The sequence below is a fragment of the Hemibagrus wyckioides genome, linkage group LG16, assembly GCF_019097595.1.
Source record: "Hemibagrus wyckioides isolate EC202008001 linkage group LG16, SWU_Hwy_1.0, whole genome shotgun sequence".
In the NCBI taxonomy this organism is placed as follows: domain Eukaryota; kingdom Metazoa; phylum Chordata; class Actinopteri; order Siluriformes; family Bagridae; genus Hemibagrus; species Hemibagrus wyckioides.
In genome coordinates this window covers 3,339,633-3,364,909 of record NC_080725.1, presented here as the reverse complement: position 1 = coordinate 3,364,909, position 25,277 = coordinate 3,339,633, and the positions used below count along the sequence as shown (strand labels likewise).

Genomic DNA, 25,277 nt, shown 5'->3' with positions numbered 1-25,277 from the left:
CGGTCAAAGATGCAAAACTGCAGGAAGAACAGTCTGACTCTGACTCCCCCTTCTTTCTCTCTCGCTCTCGCTCTCACTCAATCCTCTCTCTCCATCTCCATTGCGCTCCAGAAAAAGGCGGATGTAGGAGGACTTCAAAGGCGACTTGTTACTCTGAGCTGTGGAGCCGCATCGGATTCAACACATGGTCGACACTTCGGCGAAACTGAGATGGGAAGCGATGTCTGGTACTGGGGAAGGACAGCCTGAATGTTCAGCGTTTATACATTTGTTCAAGCAAACACACTTTTTGAAACACAACCCACCACACACACAACTATTACGCAATTGTCCAACAGCATCATGAAGAAAGAATTCTTGCCAGTATGGAGGGACCGGAGTTCTCGTCTCAACTGCGCATTACTGCAGGACGCCAGGTCAAACAGACAACTGCACGCTTATTCATGTTTTCTGATTTGAATAAATCAGATGCACTGCATCTGCCAGGCACAAGCATCGGGTGTGCGCTTTGTCAATATGCATAATAATAATAATAATAACATGCACACCTATTAAAATGCAAATTATAAGAAAACAGCCATAGAGTAGTGGTGAAATGAATAAACCAGAGCTTGTATTATCTGCACTGTGTGGGCTCTGGATAGAATTATGATACATATAAGCTGCAAGTTTTAAGCATTTTAAAGTCATAAAACTTTTAGGGTAGTATGTACACTTTAAATGACCGACATACACATACCATAATCCACTTTTGCTACTGCATTTATTAGCACTTAGTGTCAGTATGGAGCAAGTCAGATGATCTAGAGAGTTTTGTTGTACCCAAGAACAATGACCACTAGGGGGCGTGACTCTGACTCAAGTAATATTAGATCACAATGCATCTTCTTTGTTTGCATTTTCCAACACTAACCAGCCTACTTGTATTATTAAATGCACAAGAGACTGAAAATATTACTCTACTTGTGCATATATGTTTTCTAAACAATGGGACTGCAGAGTATTATATAGACAAAATTCAGCTATATACATATATATATATATATATATATATATATATATATATATATATATATATAGTGTGTATGTGTGTGCATGTGAAAAAACATTGAACTTTAGATGACCAGAACAGAACCTCTGTCCAGAACCATCTGTGTGTCTTAAAGCTCAAAGTACTAGAAAATACACTGTTCTCTCTCTCTCTCTCTCTCTCTCTCTCTCTCTGTGTGTGTGATGCTGGCATGAGGTGACACAGAGCGGGAAGAATAAGAGATGCTTTATAGAATATATCTTTGGTGCCAGTCTCCGTTACCACGGTAACTAGTTCTACTGTGGACCCTGCTTTTACAGTATAGATTAGCAGAGAAAGAGAGAGATAAGTCGGAAACAGAAAAACGGATTTACTTTTAAAGAGTGTAAAAACTGTAGTGTGCTCGAAGCATGAGAGGGCATTACTGTAAGTATTCAGAGAGGAAGCAGTTTTAGGCCAATATAATAACTTGCTAGCTAGAGCTGGTATACCTGATGACATGCTACCAAATGTCACTGAAATTCATTTTGTTTAATCAAGGGCACACAGCAGTAATTTACTTCTTTATGAAGTAGCATACGCAATGACATCTCACCTGTGCTAGTGAAATTAATTTTGTTTAATCAAGTGCATCCAGCATAAATCTACATCTTTATGAAGATTCTTCTGCATGTTAAAGAGACATATCATCATGATAGCATCAGCTACTGCTACTCATTTATTCAATTTACAATAAAGGGGGAAAGATTTGATAAACCGAGGATGTGCAATTTGTCTTTCTAAATGAGCGTGTGTTGAAACTTGGGAAACAAATGCATCTACACTGCGATTGGGAGCAATACTTTTTAAAGGAGAGCCAGTAGGGACGAAGCAAAAGCAGTTGCAGAAGAAGCTTGGGCAAGGAAGGAGTTGGGAAAAGCCATGGATAAAAAAGTCTTTAAGGAAGCCCCAAAGATGTTCAACCAACCGTTCAGCATCACAGGAGGGGGAGGTGAGAATATGCACAAATTCTAGGGAATAATTGTGGGGGAGCTTTCAAAAGGTTCAAGGACCTTTTACTGGGGATATTGTGGAGCAATGGATGAAGCACTCTAAGGAACTCCTTGAACCAGTAGACAGGATGTACTACTGAGTTTAGAATGGTGTTAGAATCCTTCAGAGAGGTAAGGATGCTGGGATGGATGAGATTTGGAAGCACCAGACATAGTTGGCAGTTGTTGCATGGCAATCTGGGGCAGAGTGTTTGAACTGGCAAACTGGGGTACCAGAGGGTGTGTTCCAACTGCAGGAAAATCAAATTCCTCAGCCACCTGGTAAATGACAGTCAGACAGCTAAAGTTTCAGGCAGAAATATACAGGTATCTGCCAGGCAATGGAAAAGTGGTGCTATCCATCAGGGGTGTGTCTGTACACCTGTTTGTAGTTACGTAAGGACAGGATATCAGGATGCAGCCAGGGATGGAGTGCTGTCCAGTAGGGTTAGGGATACTAGAGACAATATCCCTGTTATTAATAGATTATGTTCTTTTGGCACCAACCAATGTGGCCTTCTAACACACAAATTGCTGCCAAATCACTGTCCATGCCTCTCTCCTTGAAAAGAGAGGGATATTCCATTCAGTTGAAGCGAGACTCCTTGCCCTGGCAGTAAATTGGCAACTTATTCATGAATAATGGATAAAGAAAGCATGGTACTAACAAATGGGTCAGTAGCAGCACTATTGTGGGTAGTGACCAAAAGCATAAGGATGTGAGAACAGGCAACAAGAATGAGGTTCTTCCACAGGGTTGCTAGACTTACTATCAATGATAGGATAAGACATTCTGATAAGACAGGATCAGTTGAGTCTGGGGACCCCCAGAATGAGCTAACCTTCTTAGCCTAATTACACTGTGAACTCCAATAAAGGCTGCAGAGAAATAGTGAAGGGTAAGTGAACAGACTAGTGTGGAAGAGTAGTGAGCAGATAGGAAGTATGGAAGGGTGATACACACCCAGGGAGTGTGGAGCTAGGAAGAATAGAAAGGTAATATGCAGATAGAAAGTGTGGAAGGGTAGAATGCAGACAGAGATTGTGAAAGGGTGGAATGCAGACAGAGAGTGTGGAAGGGTAGAATGCAGACAGGGAGTGTGGAAGGGTAGATTGCAGACAGGGAGTGTGGAAGGGTAGATTGCAGACAGGGAGTGTGGAAGGGTAGATTGCAGACAAGGAATGTGGAAGGGTAGCATGCAGATAGGAAGTATGAATAGGTAGTATACAGAGAGTGGAAGTGTGCAGGGTGAATCAAAGCCCAAAAGAGAGTTTGCTAACCAAGGATTTTTAATGTAGTTCCTAAAATTAGAACCGATAAGGCAAAACTGCTTCAGATGCTTTAAAACACCCTCTGAATGGAGAAGATGTGTGTGGCGTTGGCTTCATTTAGTCATCAGGTAAATGTGTGTGTGGGTATGTAGCTTGTATTACCGTTAGACTATTCCCACACAATCCCATATAAACTACTCTTAGTTAAATGTCACCGGCATTTTTACCCACACTGATGTTCTCTCCTGCCTGTGACGCATTCAAGGCTCAGAAACAGACAGAAATAGAAAGCAAGAGTGAGCATAAGTCCAAAAATGCTGCAAACAGGACAATGTTGCAACCAAGCCAAATGCTTTAACACATATAAATATAACTCCACCTAGAGGCAACTTCTACTGAGAGGGTGAGTCATTCACACATGTACACACAGAGGCTTGAAAGGTCATCTGCACACATTTGTCATGACTAACATTACACTGAGGGGTGAGGCATCCATCTATCTCTCCATCTATGAAACCCACACATACACATGTTCACCACATCACATGATGAAGAACCCATCCCACAGACTCAGAATGTCCTTCTAGCTCAACAACCTCAATAATCTTCAATCAAACCCACTTCACCCAAGACTGCCAGATGAAATGACACTGAAAATCATGGCAGATGGAGTTGCCCTCGACTCGTTAGCCTATCCCCCCTGGTCACAGTACATAAAGGAATTAGTGCAGATTCATTTTAAAACACAACAGAAGACTGATAAGTCTAATAAGACGAATAAGTATGAGAATGAAGTCAGATGGTTGTAGTCACCTTAACAGACAACTAGCATGTCTTGTAACATCTTGTTCATGCTGTTTATTTGTTCATTTCTTCTGGACCTGTGTTTGTAAGAGTAATGGGACATCTATCTATTTTGAGGGCAAATTTTGGCTTGGTTATTGTCCCTGAGCGGATGTGGGGTCATGCCCTGTGCCATTGCAAACAGACACAGCCCTGCATGCAGCAAACTGTTAATACTCTCTCTCTCTCTCTCTCTTACTCACACACACACACACACACACACACACACACACACAGTGTTAACAAAGATCCCTTGACAGTAAAAAAGAAGAGAAGAGAAGAGAAGAGAAGAGAAGAGAAGAGAAGAGAAGAGAAGAGAAGAGAAGAGAAGAGAAGAGAAGAGAAGAAGAGATGAGACGAAAAGAGAAGAGGTGAGAAGAGAAGAGAACATAAGAGAACAGAAGAGAACAGAAAACAACAGAAGAGAAGAGAAGAGAAGAGGAGAAGAGAAGAGAAGAGACGAGACGAGAAGAGAAGAGGAAATATGAGAAAAGACGAGAAGAGAAGAGAAGAGAAGAGACGAGAAGAGGTAAGAAGAGAAGAGAACATAAGAGAAGAGAACATAAGAGAAGAGAAGAGAAGAGAAGAGAAGAGAAGAGAAGAGAAGAGAAGAAAAGAGAAGAAAAGAGAAGAGATGAGAGAAGAAGAGAGGAGAAATCATGAAATAGAAAGAGCTTAAAGAAGAGAAGGGAAGAGAAGAGAAGAGAAGAGAAGAGAAGACAAGAGAAGAGAAGAGAAGAGAAGAGAAGAGAAGAGAAGAAGAGGAAATATGAGAAAAGACGAGAAGAGAAGAGAAGAGAAGAGAAGAGAAGAGAAGAGAAGAGAAGAGAAGAGAAGGGAAGAAGAGGAAATATGAGAAAAGATGAGAAGAGAAGAGAAGAGAAGAGAAGAGAAGAGACAAGACAAGAGGAGCCGAGACGAGACAAGAAGAGAACTGCTTAGCACTGAATCCAACTCCAGAGTCTATGAGAAAAAAATGCAAGTGTCCCCAACAATAACATCATACCTTTCTGTTTTGTGTTTTCTTAAAGAAAAAAAACAGTGTTTTCTTAAAAGCCTAGTTTCTTCTGCCCCACACACTCCTGCTAACAGCTGAGCAATTAAAACAAAATAAGATCACTGAAAAAGATGATAAGTTAAACTATTAAGTTTTTAAAATAATGAATAAATAAATTCGCCTTATGTCGTTATTTGCAACTAAACACCTTTTCAAAAATGAGTAAGTATCTGTACTATCATTACACCTTCAGTATTCTCTAAAGTCGGTCAGGAAATACCTGCACAATAATTAGACAGACTAATTACAAGGCCCTGGACTCCTCAGTCTCTATTATTTCATGCGACAGCCATTTTGTTGTATTGATACTTAATTGCTGTCTTAGGAGCATCTCTCTCATTCAAAATGATTTGATGTATGACCTTCGGTGGGTTGTGATCAGGCAAGCGGCATGTCAGTGGGCCAGTCGTGGATCGCTAAAGGTTTTTAGTCACAAATGTTCTCCTCACACCTCTGGGCTGAAACAGGAGGCACTGTTCAGGCTCACTATAACTGGAAGCCATTTTAATAAAGGGCTAATATTATTAAAAATAATATTCATAATTTAGGCCGATATTAAGAATCTATTAAACCCTCCATCTCACCAAGGAAATCAAGGGACAGAAACTACGGAATGACAAAACATTTGTGCTAATTGAGTAGGTAATCACTGTCTAGGATTACGTCTTAGCACATACTGATTCTTGCACAATGACCTAGGGTTTGATGAATTCTTTATAATTACAGTAGCACAAAGCTTGAGGCAGGAAAAAACACTGTATCTGCTATTGAGAGCTGCAGCAGGAGTTACTTGGCTTGGCCAAAATTGTATTATTATTATTATTTTTTGAATTGCATGCACAATTTAATTTAATATTGCTATTATACACCAAATCTACAGTAAGTCGTGTAATTGTAAGATGTTTTAACCGGATCAGCTGATAAAGTAGGGCTGTGGTTTACAGCTCACTATATACTGATTCCATAAGAATCAACACGGAATAAAATTCTGATATATATATATATATATAAATTTTGTAATTATTAATTATTTAATTATTATTTTATTAATTCTTTAATTTTTATTTAATTATTTTTAATGAATTATTATTTTTATATTTTTAATTATTTAATTAATACATAAAATTAATTAATTAATTTCATAATGTTGTATTTAGATATTTAACAACAGCCTTAGTGTTTTGAATGCACTGACATTTCACAAAACCTTCATTGCTGATCGGGGTTCAGTACATAAATCCTGAAGGGCACATCATTTCAGTGCTGTTAACAGTGATTCATCATGACATCTAACTCTCCTCATTGTCATGGGTTATGTATTAGCAGAACACTCATGGGTCTGTTGTCAGTAAAATAGAGAAGGGTTTTACATTAGGAGAGGAAAATTACTTTGCAACATTGCATTTTAGATGATCAGAGCAGAACCCCTGTTACCTGTGGGTCATAGTGTACTAGAACATGGGGCTCTCTCTCTCTCTCTCTCTCTCTCTCTTTCTCTCTGGTCCTGAATGGTTGATGAAGTCACCCTACCTGCAGGTCATTAGTGTTATGTAAAAATGGATCACACATTCGACAGTAAACAGCTGCATGTATGAGCTTAGGCACACAGTGTTACTAATCACAGGCAATACATTGTCGTCATCATCATCATCATCATCATCATCATCATCATCATCTCTAACCCATCCTACAAATCAGACAAATACATCAACCAGGCATAACATTATGACCACCTGCCTAATATTGTGTTGGTCCCCCTTTTGCTGCCAAAACAGCCCTGACCCGTCCTGCACCTTTCCATCAGAACCAGCATTAACTTCTTCATTCTTCAATTTGAGCAACAGTAGCTCATCTGTTGGCTCGGATCACACGGGCCAGCCTTCACTCCCCATGTGCATTAAGAGCTGCAGTTTTGGAGATGCTCTGATCCAGTGGTCCTTCATCAAACTCGCTCAAATCCTTACGGTTGTCCATTTTTCCTGCTTCTAACACATCAACTTTGAGGACAAAATGTTCACTTGCTGCCTAATATATCCCACCCACTAACAGGTGCCATGATGGGTTATCATCACTCTCACTGCTCACAATGTTATGCCTGATCGGTGTAGACTCTCCTACCTCTGCATATAGAAATAATCCTCCTGAGCTTTCTTTCACTCAGAGCTTTAAATGAGACAATTACAATAAAATGATATAAAGCCATTTCAGATGAGCACTTTAACCTTTAACTTAGGGCTGGGCAAAATCCTATCCTGGGAAAATATAATTTAAACGTCACTAAGTCCAAAAGACATGTGGTATGTTTGTGAGCAGACCTATATGTAATCTGTAATAAATGAACCAAGGGACATAGGTATTTTATATACAAAAACAATACTAGACGAACCTAATCTTACTAAACCACAGTCCACTGATCGGGCATTCAAGTAGGTGCTTAAATCACCATAGCAACCACAGCGAGACGGTGGAATCTAAAACACCAGAGGCATATGTGCTACGTCTGAATTTTTAGTCGCTATAACATCACACTGATGCTCATTCTAAGTCACAGGACAACTATCTGCCATCTTCGGCATATACAAACTCCAAGGTATTTACCTCTGTTTGGAGTCTGTCAGATCAGCAGAGGAGAGAGTAACACCAACATCTGTGATATCAACAGGATTCCAACTCATGATTTCCCTGGTGTCATTTTTCTGGACAAAAGCTTTTCCACTAGGTAAGAAAACACAATTTAAATGAGGCTGTGGTGTGTGTTCATTGAGCTGTAGAGACTTCGGGTCTTATAAGGACTCCCAGAAGAGTGAAAGTGTAAACAAATGCAATATGAACATTAAATAAAAGAGTGTAGATGTTAGTGTGACTTCTGTACATAGAGTATATGCCATACACATTTTGTCACTGAATGCAGTTGACATTAGAGGTGCAGCTATGTGGCAAATGTCTGCCATTTGTATTTTTTTATTTTGAGGAATATTTTGGAGATTTTAAGATACAGAACGTAATTTTTATTTTATTTTTTTAATGTATTTAACAGCACTTTTTTTTTTTTAAATAATGGCTTTTAATATTAATTCATTTCAATTGAAATGAATTCATATTAATTTGCTCACACTATTGCTGTACCCAAAATCTCAATATCTTGCTCTAGGCACCAAATTATATATTCCTTAATGCATGTATGCAATTCTCTGTAGTCCCTGTCAGTACATTAGGTTCGTGGATTTTTTTATTTTTATTTTTACATAAATTACGGGCTTTGAGTTTATCATGCATGTCTGATCTAGCTCTGAAATATCATCCCTCTCCCCATTCCTCTCAGCATGGAAGCTTTGTACCTGAACCTTCTGAGAAAAGCAGGAACACAGCTCAATAACAGCCAGCTCTGATGCAATTAGAGACGGAGGATAAAAAAGCAGATATGATATTAGTATTGGCTGATATGGTAAGAATCATGTCTGCTTCAGTTCCTGTTCAATGGGATGCACCACTTAGCTCACTTCAAAAGCTAATGTCAGCACACTATAGTATTAATATTTAAAGGGTGTACAATCGACAAGACTGGAAAAAAAAAAACAATCGATGCACAGACAAGACAGCACACTGCTGAGAACAGTCGCTTCCTCATTTGGCATTTTGCAACTGCAGTAAACACTTACCAGTTACCTAGTGATTAGCAATGACACTACGTTTATTACTGGATGTTACATCCTGTCTTCTAAAACATACAAACTGTAAGTGTGTGTGTGTGTGTGTGTGTGTTCTCACTCTCACTCACACTGAGTGAACAAGCCAGAGCCACACCACACAGAGAGAGTAGTGGAAAAAGCGAGGAGACAAGAGGAGCTAAAGAAAAGGACAGAAGAGGAAGAAGAAAGCTGGAGGAGTAAAGAAGAGGAGAGACGATGAGAAGAAAGTGTGGTCAAGTAGCACTAACAATCCAGCTTTTCTTAAAAAAAAAAAAAAAAAAAGTCATGGCAGCATCAGGGCACTGATACATTTTACACACACACACACACACACACACACACACACGTGGGAGGCATTTCGTTCAGCACTAACCTACCAAAACCATTACATAACTCCCACTACCCAGAATCATGAAGTGATAGAGATAGGAAAAGAGAGAGAGAGAGAGAGAGAGAGAGATGTTCACTGAAGAAAAGGGGGTTGGGTGGACATGCATACTTTCAAGAGGGCTTAAAATAGAAGGAAGACACACAGTATCTCCAACACCAACACATAAAAACAGCTTTACAGGATCAAAACTGTGAATTCCTAAGATAGCAGCTATATAAACCTAACCTCTCAATAAAGCAGCAACAGTCAATCAATCTCCGTACCTCTGCTCTCTCACTCCCAGTTAATTACTGCAATGGATGTGCAAAAAAAAAAAAAAAAAGTTTTACTCTATTAAAGTGCTAATAAATATGGTGTATCCTAAATATTTCTTACAATGCTGAGGATTACACATTTACTCACAATACTACTATAGTTCAAATATAGTAAAGAATAGCTAGGGGGTCTAAACGAACATACATACATATGTACACAATTTGATCCATCGGACCACACGGGTCAGCCTTCTCTCCCCACGTACATCAATGAGCCTTGACCGCCCATGATCCTGTCGTCGGTTCACCACTGTTCTTTCCTTGGACCACTTTTGATAGATACTGACCACTGCAGACCGGGAACACCCCACAAGAGCTGCAGTTTCGGAGATGCTCTGATCCAGTGGTCTAGCCATCACAATTTTTCCCTTCGTCAAACTCGGTCAAATCCTTACACTTGTCCATTTTTCCTGCTTCTAACACATCAACTTTGAGGACAAACCACTAACAGGTGCCATGATGAGGAGATCATCAGTCTTATTCACTTCACCTCTCACTGCTCACAATGTTATACCTGAAAGCTGTATGTTTTGTTAACTATTTATGTTTAATTTACTCTGACTCTAGTAAAATGGCAGGGGTAACATAACCAAAAGTGCATGAATATCCCTTTTTAAAGGCCAGTACACTGTAAGTCCATTGTGCTTGTGCCTGGAAGTTAAAAGAGGCCAGAATAAGAGTACACTCTAATAAAACGTCTCTTAAAATGAGGATCAGTATGTAACGTATGTGTATGTTGGCTAATTCAGTTTCCTAAATAAAACCTGAATGTAAACCGTAAATCTCTCTTTGGACCAACGTTAGGAAAAGCAAAGCAGGGTTCATCCATTGTAGCTAAAATTCCCCTTCTCTCCATATTAGTTTCTTCTAACCTACACATACATCTTTGCTAAAGATAGATAGAAAAATACACAGATATGCTTTATTGTATTTGGAAAAGCACATTTTGAATGTGTTGTAAATGTCAACACATACCCAGGAGGTGATTCAGTATACTCTTCAATTAAATGGAGAAAAGTTGCCGGCGGTTTTCAAATAAAAGAAGAAGAAGATGGCATCAATTTCCCTCTAGAATGAATTCTTTTCATTACTTGATATAATCAGCATACACATAATCAACATTGTGTATCTTATTCCTAATATTTGCATCTTAGAAGGGTGGGTGATGGCTAAGTAGGCATAATTTCAGGACAGCTTTCGGCTATTTGGCCATTTGGAATGGGATTTTGTGACTGTGAATGTGTGTGCCACTGGGAGGTTAGTACATGCCAGAATAATAAAACTGGGACTGTGTTCTTTGCTAAACTGTGTCCTCCTTTCCCCTCTCAGTCTTCCTGGCCTGTCTTTCATTCTCGTGTCTTTCTCCTTAACTCTCAGGAGAATCATTTTATGCTTTTGAACTTGAAAGTGTGTCCCAAGAAACCCAGGCTGATTATGGTAATGATTTATTTTTTATTTATTTCTTTTTTTGTAAGAAACAGTAAGTATCAGCAGCCACAGCTTGGGTGAGGATAGAGAGAGTATACAGCATCGTAACTCCCTCTGTCTCCATGGATATATCTATAAATGATCTTTTTGTTTGTTGTTCTGCATTAAACTTTACAGAGCAGGGAACTCTCTGATGAACACTGCAGCGGATCCAGAAATCTTCGCAGCAGAGCGAGACAAAGAGAAAAGGCTCCCACTTGTTTCGCATCTGTTCTTCCCATCTAAAGATTCCTCTGGCTTTCTGCTGCTTTTCCCAAACTTCTCTCTGTCTCTCTGTCTCTCTCTCTCTCTCTCTCTCTCTCTCATACTCTCAATTTCTTTCCCCACGCTTCAGTTTTCACAACATGCACCAGTATTAATGAAGTGCAGTTAGTTAGAAAAGCCATATGAACCCCGATTCATTAGATTTAGTCAGAATTGGGACCACAAATAACACTGGCTGACTTCTGATTCAGTTCAGACCTAAAAAAAACAAAAGACAACAGGAAATTTCAAGGACAGTCACGGAAGAAATAAGCATGAAACACTTCTAACAGACCTGTACACCCGTAACGCCGCCTTTACCTTTTCTACAGAATTCAAAACAAGCTCTTCTGTGCTTAAATTCCAGGCAGAATAATTTAATGCTTATTAATAATATACACCGATCAGGCGTAACATTATGACCACAGACAGGTGAAGTGAATAAGACTGATGATCTCCTCATCATGGCACCTGTTAGTGGGTGGGATATATTAGGCAGCAAGTCAACATTTTGTCCTCAAAGTTGATGTTAGAAGCAGGAAAAATGGACAAGCGTAAGGATTTGAGCGAGTTTGACGAAGGGCCAAATCGTGATGGCTAGACCACTGGATCAGAGCATCTCCAAAACTGCAGCTCTTGTGGGGTGTTCCCGGTCTGCAGTGGTCAGTATCTATCAAAAGTGGTCCAAGGAAGGAACAGTGGTGAACCGGTGACAGGGTCATGGGCGGTCAAGGGTCACTGATGCACGTGGGGAGTGAAGGCTGGCCCGTGTGATCCGATCCAACAGACGAGCTACTGTTGCTGAAATTGCTGAAGAAGTTAATGCTGGTTCTGATAGAAAGGTTTCAGAATACACAGTGCAGGACGGGTCAGGGCTGTTTTGGCAGCAAAAGGGGGAACAACACAATATTAGACAGGTGGTCATAATGTTATGTATGATCAATGTATATTTATTATTTAGCTGTAAACAAAAGAGCCTGTGAACAGTGAGAGATATGGATATAGTCATACAATGAGGTCTAAAACTCTGAGACCTTTTTGAATATCAGGAATTTTTTGTTTTTTAAAATTGTATATATTTTTTACAAGGAATGTTCAAGAATTTGAATATTTAACAATCAAGATTCTGGACAATTTCTAGGTTTCCATTTAAACGTATGCAAATGTGTGACATTGTCCGTGTTAACCGCTTTGTACAAAAGGTCAGACTGTCCTCATGTCTAATCTCCTCTACAGACAAAGTTTTTCAGAAGACATTCTGATGGATTTGATCTAAAATGGATCATAAGGTTTTGCACTAACATGTGAAGTCCATGATAGCTCAAGTGCACTAAAGCTGTCATTAAAGCAATACGGGGACAAACTGAATACTAAAAATCTCTAAAGTTGTCAAAAAAATCCCGCACAAGGTCACAGGGAGTCTGGAGCCTATCCCAGGGCGTTCAAGGCACAAGGTAGAGGACACAGTGCTGGACAGAGTGCTGCCTTAATAGCACATGGCACAATCTCACATACCCAGTTCCACACTATAGTACAATGTAGTGATGCCGGTTAACCTATCACATGTCTTTGGACTGGGAAAGAGTACATGCTGGAAACTTCTACAGCACAGACAGAACATGCAAGCTCTGCATACACAAAGCCCCCCAACTATCAAACCCCAAACACTAGAGGTTCGAGACAAACGTACTAACCACCAAACCACCAAGTCTCCCTCAAAAATAGAATCTGTAATGAAAATCGTGTCTGGGTTTCACCGGTCATCTCATATGACGATTTTTTCTCATATGGTTTTTTTCTGTCCTATGAAAGAAATAAAAATGTAAAAACTAAAATATAAAATATAAGAAAATACACTAGAAGAAAAGAAGAATCTAAAAAGAATAAAAAGAATATCAAGTATAAAAAGAATATAAGAATATAATACAAAATATAATCAATATAAATGTACTATCATACATTACAGATTATATATTATAGACAATATACTATCATTATACAATATATAAGACTAGAAATAGAATAAAAATAAACAACAATGAGCAGAATAGTGATAGTAAAATGTACAGTGAGATGGGTGGATGGATGTGGACAGAATATAGATATAATGTGGACAGAATATAGATGTAATAGTGCGAATAGTTAAAGTTATTGTCATGACCGGCCAGTTCCAGAGATTTTCACAGGAAAATTACGTTTACATTTAGTCTTCATGTGCCAAGTCTTTATTATCCATAATGAAATCCCCTAATGGTATAGATTCTGTAGAAATCATTATACCAAAGCAACCTTTTGCTGGAGTGTGTTCATTAGGACAGATGTTCCCAAACACATCCTTGGTACGGGGATGCACCAAAATTGTTGAAAAAAAATAATGATAGAAAATTAAAGAAGGAAAACTGTATTGAGATACAAGGTTCATGGACTCATCGGTGCATCATTATACAAATATATGTAACATCTGACTATTTCACTAATACAGTGAGCATGTACATAGCGTAACCATAACCATTTTTTAACATTACAGCTAGCTGTGAACTGCCGTGATGCCCGTTGCGGTCAATGTTTGTGTTTTCTACCTTGATCATTTTCTGCAGCGGTGCATAGAGTGCCCTCACTGGCCAATAAAAGTCGGTAGAGAAGCACTCTAGTGTGAGAAAGAGATGTCACAGGCTCTTCCTCTCATTCAAACATCACTAAAGGAGCCACCTGACCAGGCCAAAACGCACTTCACTTATTTGTTGTAGTAGTTTTAGACTCTTACATGCTTGAAGACTCTTACGATAGGAATAAGTTACTGTACTCCTGATACGTGATACGCTGTATGGAACAAGTCCATTTATTTACCCCTTTTCCCTCGTGGCGAGTTTTGTGGTGTGTGAGATAGCACGTATAATTCTATTTCTGTGGCCACTTTTAGATTAGTTGGCTAACCAAAACCTTTTGTTTTGTTATTTTTGGTGCATGCTTTAACTGAAGTGCATCCGTTTCAATTTAAGACATGCGTAACTACATCTCAGTGATACTGATAAGTGTTCAGCAGTTTGGGCTTCGGGTGGGAGGGGAGTCTATGCTCTCATTCATTCATTGTGTGAACCACACCAGACAAACTAGAACAGAGAGTCAGAGAGTCAGTGAAAGTAAGTTCAATAAATTTCACTGGCAATTCACTTCCATTTCAGAGATTTGCATGACTGAGACTAGGCTGTCAGATCCTTCAGCAGAGAATAAGACCATCTCAATACAGATCTTAGTGCGGTAAACCCACAGCAACACACCCACGTAAGAAATTACACCAACTCAACCAAACCCATCCTGGAGCTTAAGCACTGAATCAAACAAACCCTGGCTTCCTAACAGCTGATGCCCCAGAATTGCATGTTCCAGTCAGGCGCTATCAGCATGACTACCTTCAACATTATGGCTGAGGTTTTGACTGAGAGAAAATCGAATAAACTAGAGGAACCCATGCTGCAGGTGCACAATATTTAAAGAAAGCAACATTCGTGATATCGTTGTGGAAGCTGGACTGTAATGCATGGCACGGAGGCTTTGCAGGTTTAAGAAGGCATTCCTAATTCCTGACGCATCTTACATAGCATGCGAATGAATATTTGCGTTTCAGCTTTAGTAAAGAGATCAAATCCGAGAGAGCATGAAGTGTATAGGGAAGACAGTGAAACAGAATGATCAGACTGTACTCACACTGTACTCACACACATTCCTTGAAAAGTCCAGGAAGAGACAAAGTCTTGCCGCGTCAAACACATTTGAGAAGTCTAGTACACCCATGCATTTCATACAGACATAACAATTCAATCCTTTTAATGAACTGTAGGATCTATGAGCCAAGAAATATCATTCCAATCACGCCATTCATTCTGCCCCAAAAAATAAATCTGATATTTTTTAATGGACTTAGTTATTATACATAACTATATATAGTGTCACTGCTTAGTGTGCTCTTACCCAAGAGCTACCTGTACACATGAAGACAATTAAATATTCATACAAAATCTAAGAGTAAGAAAAGCAGTGAGCAGAAGAAACACTGAAGTTCCTCACAAGCTCCTCCTATCACGCCTCCACAGAGGCGAGGCAAAACCCACAGATACACACACACACACACACACACACACACACACGCATAGATACACAGTAAAAAAGAGATGCACAGGTGAACAGGTGACTTCACAAGCAGACAGAAATAACAAAAAAAAAAATACATAGCAATATTCTGCAGGCAGCTTCTTTGTAATATGCATACACTCTGCTAGATCACAGGATCATTTCTCTTTCTCTCTCTCTCTCTCTCTTTCTCTCTCTCTCTGCATCCCTGTCACTCACTCTCATCACCACACTCTTATGCCGTTCCTTACCTTAGTTGTGACAATACACAGACAATCCATTGTGAGCCCAAAAGCTCAGCCAAGACGCCAATTCATCGCCACTAATTCAGCCAGATTGGAGAGAAGAATAAAAAAAAAGGAGAGGAAGACTAAGGCACAGGCAGAGCTAGCATAAACACAATGGAGCTCTTTCCTACACAGCTAAGTGCAACAGCAGCAGCAGCCGCACACATGATGCTAGCAGGAGCGCACGGCGCAGCGTGGGCTGGCCACAGCCACACGGCACGGCTGCCTTTCACAGACTCAGAGTTAGGGAGAGAGAGGGAGAGAGAGAGAGAGAGAGAGAGAGGATGCTGCTGTTGCTGAGCACAGAGCATCCCTCCTCCACAAGATCAGTGAAGAGATCAGTTCTCACACCGTTCTGACTGCCTGCCTTACAAGAAAACAATTTCAGGATCTCAGATCAGCCATGTTCTCTAACCCTGGAGCTTTCCGTCATTGTGTGTTAGGATCCGTCCCCCCTTTTTCTAAAGTGGCGCTGAGCTCGACAGCTTTGGGCTCTGCAGAGAAATCAAAAGCTGGGAAATCGAAGATTTCCTACAGTGCAGTGGAACAGATTTCACAGACTTAACGGCCCGTTGTTGACGTTGAATTGAAAAAGACCAAAGATTTAGATTTATTTGAAGTGTCCGGGTATAAAACAGAGCATGCAAATGAATTGAATGTTACACTGAAGCAAAAGCAAGCGGAAGCGGTACGTAATGCAGAGAGACCAGAGAGACAATGCAGAATGAAAGGATTTTTTTCTTTCTTACGAGTTGAAAGCAATGGTTTTGCAGTTAAAGATTTAACGGTGATTTAAAGTTTTAGTACAGAGAGAGACAGAGAGAGAGAGAGAGAGAGAGAGAGAGATCGCACACACATTTATACAGTCACACACAAACTGCTGGGGTTTTTGCCGTTCTCTAAGGCTTCAGGCATGAATCATACAGATGTGGGCTAAATTCTTGAATTCTTCTTGTCTCTCTGCTCATTGTCAGTCGAAACATGCTTTCCGCTGCGCTCTGGAGCTAAATAAAGATCTCCAAACGCTGTTAATCTCATCATGATAACACACAGAAGTGTGCAACTGAGAGGTGCAGAGTCAATAGTGCTTATTCACCCTGGGACTGCTTCGTGCCAAACCCAAACACAAACCACAACACAATGGACAGAGACACCAAGATGAAGATGGAAATAGACTACAGGATCCTGGCTCGGGTTCCTGATATAAAGAACAAGATAACGCATCTGCTCTAGATATGATTTCAACAAGGTGGACTGCACTAAAGGATAAAATGGAAAGGCAACAAGAGGTGAATTTATAATGTCAGAACAAGCTGCTGTAAGCTATTTAGGTGAATGAATCACTAGACAGAACAATTTTCAATTCTGATCCCAGACGCAAATACAAAACAATTCAGCATGCCCATTTTTAAAACAGATATTTCCTGTTCCTTATGCTACTGTTCACTACACATGCATTACAGTAGAACATATGTGCTAATTAAGCATCTTAGCTTCAATAGATACATACAGTGCTTTGTTCATAAAAGTTCCTAGAGTTTCTTCTGTACATCTTCCCGGTGTCTTGCTGTTGGGATCCAGTGTGTAAAGCCAGTCATAAAAACAGAAACCTGACCCCAACTTTCATTCCTGGATCACTTCCAGTGGAACCACTGTACATACACACACACACACACACACACACATCCCACAGGCATGCACACACACTAAGCTGTTCAGCACACAAGTCGGAGCCTCTTTATGTGATCGCATTATATTAGAGTAGCTAGATTGAGTGCTTTAACTTCATTCAGGTGACACTTTCCCATAACCTTAGTGGAATCATTAACAAATAGAGCAGACAGTATGGAGAAAGCAGACCTTATTTTTACAGACACAGACCTGCAAAACCTGAAGAGGAACAATGCAGAGTCCAGGTTGGGGTTGGGTCAAAACAACACGTTTTCAATATAGTCCTTTCTAAAATACCTTGCATAAGTTACCAACTATAGTGTATATAGTATATAGTGTCAGCCATAACATTATGACCACCTGCCTAATATTGTGTTGGTCCCCCTTTTGCTGCCAAAACATCCCTGACCCGTCCTGCACTGTGTATTCTGACACCTTTCTATCAGAACCAGCATTAACTTCTTCAGCAATTTTAGCAACAGTAGCTCGTCTGTGGAATCGGATCACACGGGCCAGCCTTCACTCCCCACGTGCATCAAAGAGCCTTGGCCGCCCATGACCCTGTCACCGGTTCACCACTGTTCCTTCCTTGGACCACTTTCGATAGATACTGACCACTGCAGACCGGGAACACCCCACAAGAGCTGCAGTTTTGGAGATGCTCTGATCCAGTGGTCTAGTCATCACAATTTAGCTCTTGTTAAACTCACTCAAATCCTTACACTTGTCCATTTTTCCTGCTTCTAACACATCAACTTTGAGGACAAAATGTTCACTTGCTGCCTAGTATATCCCACCCACTAACAGGTGCCATGATGAGGAGATCATCAATGTTATTCACTTCACCTGTTTGTGGTCATAATGTTATGGCTGATCGGTGTGCCAGGCCCTTTTTGGTGGTTGCACCCAACACTGATAGGTTCAAACACAATATTTCATTACAATAACGACATCAAAATTCTCTATTTCCTGTGACAGAAGGTTAGGGAGAGTGCTGCATCAGCACATCTTCCAAATGGGAAAAACTGAGCAGAGATGAGAAATTATTAATGTGAAAAGGAGAGAAATAGGGCCAATTGGATTTGCATTTGAGTTCCAGATATCGATTGGTTCATCTATCTATCTATCTATCTATCTATCTATCTATCTATCTATCTATCTATCTATCTATCTATCTATCTATCTATCTATCTATCTATCTATCTATCTGTCTGTCTGTCTGTCTGTCTGTCTGTCTGTCTGTCTGTCTATCTAATTTTCACTGAATTCTATTTCAGCCAGTGGGGTTTGGTAGTGATATTAGATAGAAGGCTTAAAACCAAATATTTATTAACAGCTATTGGGGTAAGCGATGCATTATATCACAAGCTTGCATCAGTGGCATAATAAGAATGATGCTGAGCAAACTATCACACACACACACACACACACACACACACAGGCAGCTGCAAGTCAGCTGATTTTGAGTCAGTAATGTCTTTCTGGCTCCATGTCATGTATCCTTTGAATGACAAATATAACTTGATAAAGACAGAAAATTAAATTTGCAGTTATGTAATTGAGCTGAAAGATTTTAGCCCCAACACAAATCTAGAGGTTTCACCGTGTGTAATCACCTGTGAACATTTTGCCCTCAAAGTTGATGTTAGAAGCAGGAAAAATGGACAGGCGTAAGGATTTGAGAGAGTTTGATGAAGGACCAAATTGTGATGGCTAGACCACTGGATCAGAACATCTCCAAAACTGCAGCTCTTGTGGGGTGTTCCCGGTCTGCAGTGGTCAGTATCTATCAAAAGTGGTCCAAGGAAGGAACAGTGGTGAACCGGCGACAGGGTCATGGACGGTCAAGGCTCATTGACGTACTAGGAGAGCGAGGCTGGCCCGTGTGATCCGATCCAACAGACGAGCTACTGTTGCTCAAATTGCTGAAGAAGTTAATGCTGGTTCTGATAGAAAGGGGTCAGAATACACAGTGCAGGATGGGTCAGGGCTATTTTGGCAGCAAATGGGGACATGAGGACCAACACAATATTAGGTCATAATGTTATGCCTGATCTGTGTATTTTTCTATCTTCAAGCGTGGTTATTCATGCTACTTTAATGCTTTTGATGATTAACTATCCTGATGCCATAACTGTTATATAATCTATTCATGCAACCAGTATAATGCTTAAGCTTAAATAAAACGTTCCAGATCTCGACAAATCTCAACAATTATGATTTGTCATAGATTTTACATTTTATATGTCACAGAAAATATAATTGTTTATGACTGTCTCTCTGTGGAGTTTAATGCTTCTTATAGGCACAGATAAGAATAAAAAGACATGAGATTGTATGTTTTATACATGCTGAAATAAAACGCTCCAGAAACAAGCCCGGTGTCAAGAGGACTTTAGTGTATAATGATGTAACGTCCCTTAAGTGGAAAAAATATGAAAGAAAGAACTCTTATGCTTTGTGCCATTATACAAAAAGAAAAAATAAACTACAGTTTTTAAATTGTTGCATGCATTATTAAAGTCAGTACCCACACATGCTCCCGCTCTCCTGGGAATAGCCGCACCTCTAGATTTATACATTCACTGTTTTTTAAAGCATGAGGCAGAGCCGTCTGAAACCTCACGGCTGCAGGTAGAGAATAGTGCTGCTGCATTTTAATGCAGCTGCCCTCTGCAGTGCCTTCATAAAGAGTTGGTGTGTGATTGTGTGTGTCTGTGTGTACGTGTGTGTGCGTGTGTGTTTGCTGCAGTGTGTGAGCAGTGTAAGCATCAGAGCTGTCTGTGTGGGCGAGAGGTGGCAATTACTGCAGATCCTCACGCCTCCCAGTCAGGAGCCGAACTGCAGAAAAGAATCCAAATGTCAACCCCACACTCACACACTCTTACACACACACACATACACAAATGTACATAAGTAAGAACACACACATCCTTAATTTTCAATCGTTCAGTAGGATCAGTAGTAAGGCTCAGACACTTTCTTTACAGTGCATGCAGAGCATCAGTTGATTAATCTCCGTGTGTGTGTGTGTGTGTGTGTGTGTGTGTGTGTGGGTGGGTGTGATGCCTTTTTCTAAAGAAAAAACAGCCAATCTATTATCCAGCAGATTTTCACATTAACATGTTGCATTATGACATAATTCAGTTACTGCTGCATTCATCATCGTTTAGGTCAAAAACCTACAATCAAAAACACTGATTTTTACCAAAAAAAAAGGTAGTATCATCTACAATGGCTATAAAACCATTCACTGTCATTAGAGCAAAACATGTTCCGCCCACACCTGCAGGACAGGAGACAAACAGCTAGCTGTTAATGCAGAGGCAAATGTTTAAATGAGACAAATGCAACTCTAAATCTGGAGCACTTATTTGTGCCTCTGCACACTCCACAGGCCTGCTGCTGATGACATGCTCTTTAGCATGCAATAATTAACAGAGCTCTGTGAACATGTGCATGTGTGTGAAAGGGGGGGGGGGTCCAAAAGTCTTCATTTCAGCTCATTACAGGCTGTTTTTATTCCATCACTGATTTTGTGTAGAATTATTTTTCGTATGATTTATAATACGTTTATTTATAATGTACATACACAGATCAGGCATAACATTGTGAGCAGGTGAGAGGTGAAGTGAATAAGACTGATGATCTCCTCATCATGGCACCTGTTAGTGGGTGGGATATATTAGGCAGCAAGTCAACATTTTGTCCTCAAAGTTGATGTGTTAGAAGCAGGAAAAATGGACAAGCGTAAGGATTTGAGCGAGTTTGATGAAGGGCCAAATTGTGATGGCTGGACCACTGGATCAGAGCATCTCCAAAACTGCAGCTCTTGTGGGGTCTTCCTGGTCTGCAATGGTCAGCAAAAGTGGTCCAAGGAAGGAACAGTGGTGAACCGGCAACCGGGTCATGGGCGGTTAAGGCTCATTGATGCACGTGGGGAGAGAAGGCTGGCCCGTGTGATCCGATCCAACAGACCAGCTACTGTTGCTGAAATTGCTGAAGAAGTTAATGCTGGTTCTGATAGAAAGGTGTCAGAATACACAGTGCAGGACGGGTCAGGGCTGTTTTGGCAGCAAAAGGGGGACCAACACAATATTAGGCAGGTGGTCATAATGTTATGCCTGATCTGTGTATTCAAAATAACAATACCATGAATAACATTCATTCATTTACTCATTTATTCATCTTTATCCTGGTCAGGTTTTGTAGTGTATCCCAGGAGTACTGTCTGTGACGTGAGAACAACCCCAGTCCATCACGGCACCGTTCACACACATACACATTCACACACAGGGGCATCTTAAGGTAAAAAAAATCCACCTACCTTCCCACCTATTTTTGGGAAGTGGGAAGAAGCTAGAGAAGTAAACAATGCAAAAACCCACATAAACATTAGGAGAACTTGCGAGAAACCCATTATAAGGTCTCTGAATAAGGCGATGAGCCACCATACTGTTCGTGTTGATAGTCTGATCACGTCCTGCATTGGTAGTCAACTGAAGAACTTTTGCTTTACTGTTTTTCTTTGCATGCTGCACTAAGGAACAAGCATTCCAGTCATGGAATGTGCACTTTCAACTACACTTTCCAACTCTATTAACTGAAGCCTTTTGTAAATGCAAATCCCACTTTAGTCTATGTTCTAACTGAAACACTGCCAGCGAAGCAGTGTCTGTGATTGAAGATCCTGCTACCATTCAAATAAACACAGATCTCTTTCTGATTTTTGGTGGAATTTTCAAGTCTTGCCTGAGGTCTAAAGCTGTGTCCGGGCTATTTTAACGTAATCAGTATCTTGGCTTTCAACCACCCCCGTGTATATTTGGCAGTGTGCTTAGGGCTGCTGTCCTGCTGGAAGCTAATCCATCCCAGTCTTAAGTTTCATTCGGATTGGCTTGGCCAGTATTTCACTCCAACCACCTTGCCCTCAATTCAGACCAGTTTCTCAGTCCCTGCTGATCATGCCCACAACATGATGTCAACAAACTCTGGGGCCTTCCAGGAACTGGTACATTTATATTAAGGGTTGTATTTTGTAAAAATGCATAACATCTAATACCAGTTATTTTATTTATTACACCGATCAGGCATAACATTGTGAGCAGTGAGAGGTGAAGTGAATCAGACTGATGATCTCCTCATCATGGCACCTGTTAGTGGGTGGGATATATTAGGCAGCAAGTCAACATTTTGTCCTCAAAGTTGATGTTAGAAGCAGGAAAAATGGACAAGTGTAAGGATTTGAGCGAGTTTGATGAAGGGCCAAATTGTGATGGCTAGACCACTGGATCAGAGCATCTCCAAAACTGCAGCTCTTGTGGGGTGTTCCCGGTCTGCAGTGGTCACTATCTATCAAAAGTGATCCAAGGATGGAACAGTGGTGAACCGGCGACCAAGGCTTATTGATGCACATGGGGAGTGAAGGCTCCAACAGATGAGCTACTGTTGCTCAAATTGTGATGGCTAGACCACTGGATCAGAGCATCTCCAAAACTGCAGCTCTTGTGGGGTGTTCCCGGTCTGCAGTGGTCAGTATCTATCAAAAGTGGTCCAAGGAAGGAACAGTGGTGACCCCGTGACAGGGTCATGGACGGTCAAGGCTCATTGTCCAGACCACTGGATCAGAGCATCTCCAAAACTGCAGTTCTTGTGGGGTGTTCCCGGTCTGCAGTGGTCAGTATCTATCAAAAGTGGTCCAAGGAAGGAACAGTGGTGACCCGGTGACAGGGTCATGGACGTTCAAGGCTCATTGATGCACGTGGGGAGTGAAGGCTGGCCCGTGTGATCCGATCCAACAGACGAGCTACTGTTGCTCAAATTGCTGAAGAAGTTAATGTTGGTTCTGATAAAAAGGTGTCAGAATACACAGTGCAGGATGGGTCAGGGCTATTTTGGCAGCAAAAGTGGAACCAACACGATAGGCACGTGGTCATAATGTTATGCCTGATCGGAGTATATTTCCTAAGATCTAGGCGAACGTTATTAACAGCCAATTTTGAAGTAACCTACAAGTTACACTTTACTGATTAGTCATGAAGTTTAAATGAGTTCAGTGTGGGCTGTCACAGGCCCAGACACAACACCCTAACCATTATCAGCAAATGGTGTGTGTGCGTAGTGCGATGTTGAGAAGAAAAACCTGCCGTTTAACGCCTCATCAGTCCAAGCAGAGTGGTTGCATCATTCCCTCATTAACAGCAAAAGAAATGAAAAGAAAATACAGCATCTGGGAGAATATATCTGGCTGCAGCACAGAGGCTTTTCCCACTATAAACACTACAAGCTGGCAATCTGCTGCTTTCTGCACTAAACAGGAAGGGTGTCAAGCATTTTACATACTCACCAGTTAATACATGCTTGTAATAATATATACAGTATACTGAGCCAGTATGTAATCTTCACTCCAGGACTGATTATGTTAAGCATGTAAGGAAGAGTGAGTATTAATTCCTCTGGAACATGGTAGGAGTGTAATAAGTGTGTAGTGCTTTCAATGACTCCACAGTAACAGTAAGGTAGCAGTACGTACCTCTGCACCGGCGTTGCTGTCAGCTACAGGCTCCTCTGCGTGGCTTTTCTCTATCACCTGCACATACAGAAAAAACGCCTTTTGTTTTCCAAGAACTTTTTGGTATGTCTGCTGTTTTCCCCACCTTTTTCTTACAAATCTATTCTAAGAGCAGGACTAGGTAGCTCTCACATACATCATTATACATAACCTTGGACAGTATGATGCAGTGATACTCAATAGGCAGCCTGCAGTCTGGGTCTGGACCTAAAGGTGTTTTTATGTACTCACAGAGTAGAAAACAAAAAACAAAACTCATGTGAAAACCTTTGCTTTCTAATCACTAAGCCTGTGAGTTAGTTTCTATGACGACAAACATAACCGAGGCAGCTAGTTTAATAGTTTGTACTAGTCTACTAAAGAAGTAAATTGCTAATGAGCAAGAGTACATTAATATCATGTTCAAAAAGTAAAATGTCATGTTTAAAATTGCTCAGTACCAAGATCAAAATAGATTCTAATTCATCCCAAAGGTGTTCTATGGGGTTGAGGTCAGGACTCTGTACAGGCCAGTCAAGTTCTTCCACACCAAACTCACTCATCCATGTCTTTATGGAGCTTGCTTTGTGCACTGGTGTGCAGTCATGTTGGAACAGGAAGGGGTCGTCCCCAAACTGTTCCCACAAAGTTGGGAGCATGAAATTGTCCAAAATGTCTTGGTATGAAGCTGAAGCATTAAGAGTTCCTTTCACTGGAACTAAGGGGCCGAGCCCAAACTCTGAAAAACAACCTACACACACGTCCATAATCCATTGCTTTTAATTCATTATAACACAGTCACTGACCACCTGTCTGCCTGATCCTGGGGTCAGAAAAGGAAAGAGAGAGGAAGCTTTTTTGATGTAGGTCCCTGCCCACTTCCACACCACCAATCAGCATGACTGATCCTCTTCTGAGACACTGTTACTAAACTCATTTGTTTGCTGCATTTTAACCCAGCTTGCATGGCCTAGTTAACACGGAGCACACAGGGAGGCTGACCACTACAACGAAATGCTGAGAAAAAAAGAAAATCAGGCTAATGCTTCGTTTTTTTCTTTTTTTTTTTGCAAACACAAAGCCAAGGTCAGATTAAATGCCATCCTTTATTAAGCGGCTCAAACGCCACACTCTAAAACGCTTTTCCTTTAGTCTATTGTGTGCAATGATTTATAAATACAGTGACTGTGAAGTTATGAAATGAAATACAGAGTACTGTCCTCACTGTAGGAGGGAGTGCAAAAGGAAGTGGGCGCTTACACAGCGCTAACCCCCCCTAGTGG

The 25,277-nt window shown here is 40.6% G+C and overlaps 1 protein-coding gene across 25 annotated transcripts in view; it reads right to left on the bottom strand.

Annotated features, from left to right (window-relative positions):
• dlg2 (discs, large homolog 2 (Drosophila)) overlaps positions 1 to 25,277 on the bottom strand; it is a 228,577-nt gene that overhangs the window by 181,980 nt on the left and 21,320 nt on the right. For 24 of the 25 annotated variants that reach the window (XM_058411078.1, XM_058411085.1, XM_058411081.1 and 21 more), the window contains one exon: positions 23,977 to 24,033. In XM_058411078.1, the coding sequence (XP_058267061.1) occupies positions 23,977 to 24,033 (57 nt within the window). Of the gene's footprint in view, positions 1 to 15,737; positions 15,953 to 23,976; positions 24,034 to 25,277 lie in introns of those variants that run through there. The other variant, XM_058411099.1, reaches the window with a different exon arrangement.